This window comes from Trachymyrmex cornetzi, unplaced genomic scaffold (genome assembly GCF_001594075.2).
Source record: "Trachymyrmex cornetzi isolate Tcor2-1 unplaced genomic scaffold, Tcor1.1 scaffold1166, whole genome shotgun sequence".
In the NCBI taxonomy this organism is placed as follows: Eukaryota; Metazoa; Arthropoda; class Insecta; order Hymenoptera; family Formicidae; genus Trachymyrmex; species Trachymyrmex cornetzi.
Window position 1 is genome coordinate 6,208 of NW_017295726.1, and position 778 is coordinate 6,985.

Consider the following 778-nt stretch of genomic DNA (forward strand, 5'->3'; position numbering starts at 1 on the left):
ATTGTAGAATATGCAGGATATGCACCAATTTCAGCAGAAAAACATATTTTGAGTTACTTGTGGTATCTTGGTCACGAAAGTGCAGGATATCGAGACGTAGCTGATCGGTTTGATATTACAATTAGTACATTGCATGAAATTTTAACAAGAGTAACAAACTTTTTAATGCAGTTGGCTCCACAAATTATAAAATTTCCTACAATGCAAGAACAAGAAGAATCAATGGCACATTTCCTTCAACAAAAACAATTTCCTGGAGTTATTGGTACTATCTACTTCTGTGGTGTATTAATTATTTATTTTATTCTGTTATATTACTTGTAAACATTATATATAAATTACATATATACATCAAACTTAAAAATATATTCTAGGTGCTGTAGATGGCACGCACATCCGAATCGATAAACCGACACAAGATCACGACTCATATATTAATAGGAAACAGTTTTTTTCAATACATATGCAGTGTGTAGTATATCATAAACTGAAAATTTTAGACGTGTTCATTGGATATCCCGGATCTGTACACGATGCAAGGGTTTTTCGGGAATCTCATTTGTACGAATATCTTCAGGAAATCTGTCCAAGTTACTAATATACACAAAATATATGTATTATTTTACTTAATTTAAGTATTTTAAGTACTTTATAAAAGTGAAATTTTATATACTTTAACATTAAATTATATAAAAATATGTAACATGTACATAAAATGATTAAAAGGACTTGAGCTATGGAAGTATGTATGGTTCAAGTTTTTATGTAAACCAAGTTC

General features: G+C 29.3%; 1 protein-coding gene across 1 annotated transcript in view; it reads left to right on the plus strand.

Moving 5' to 3' along the window:
* Positions 1-598, plus strand: part of LOC108765081 (putative nuclease HARBI1) — a 4,713-nt gene extending 4,115 nt beyond the window's left edge. The window contains exons 2-3 of the mRNA XM_018513606.1: positions 8-265; positions 375-598. Of these exons, the coding sequence (XP_018369108.1) occupies positions 8-265; positions 375-598 (482 nt within the window). The remainder of the gene's footprint in view (positions 1-7; positions 266-374) is intronic.
* Positions 599-778: the final 180 nt, after the last annotated feature.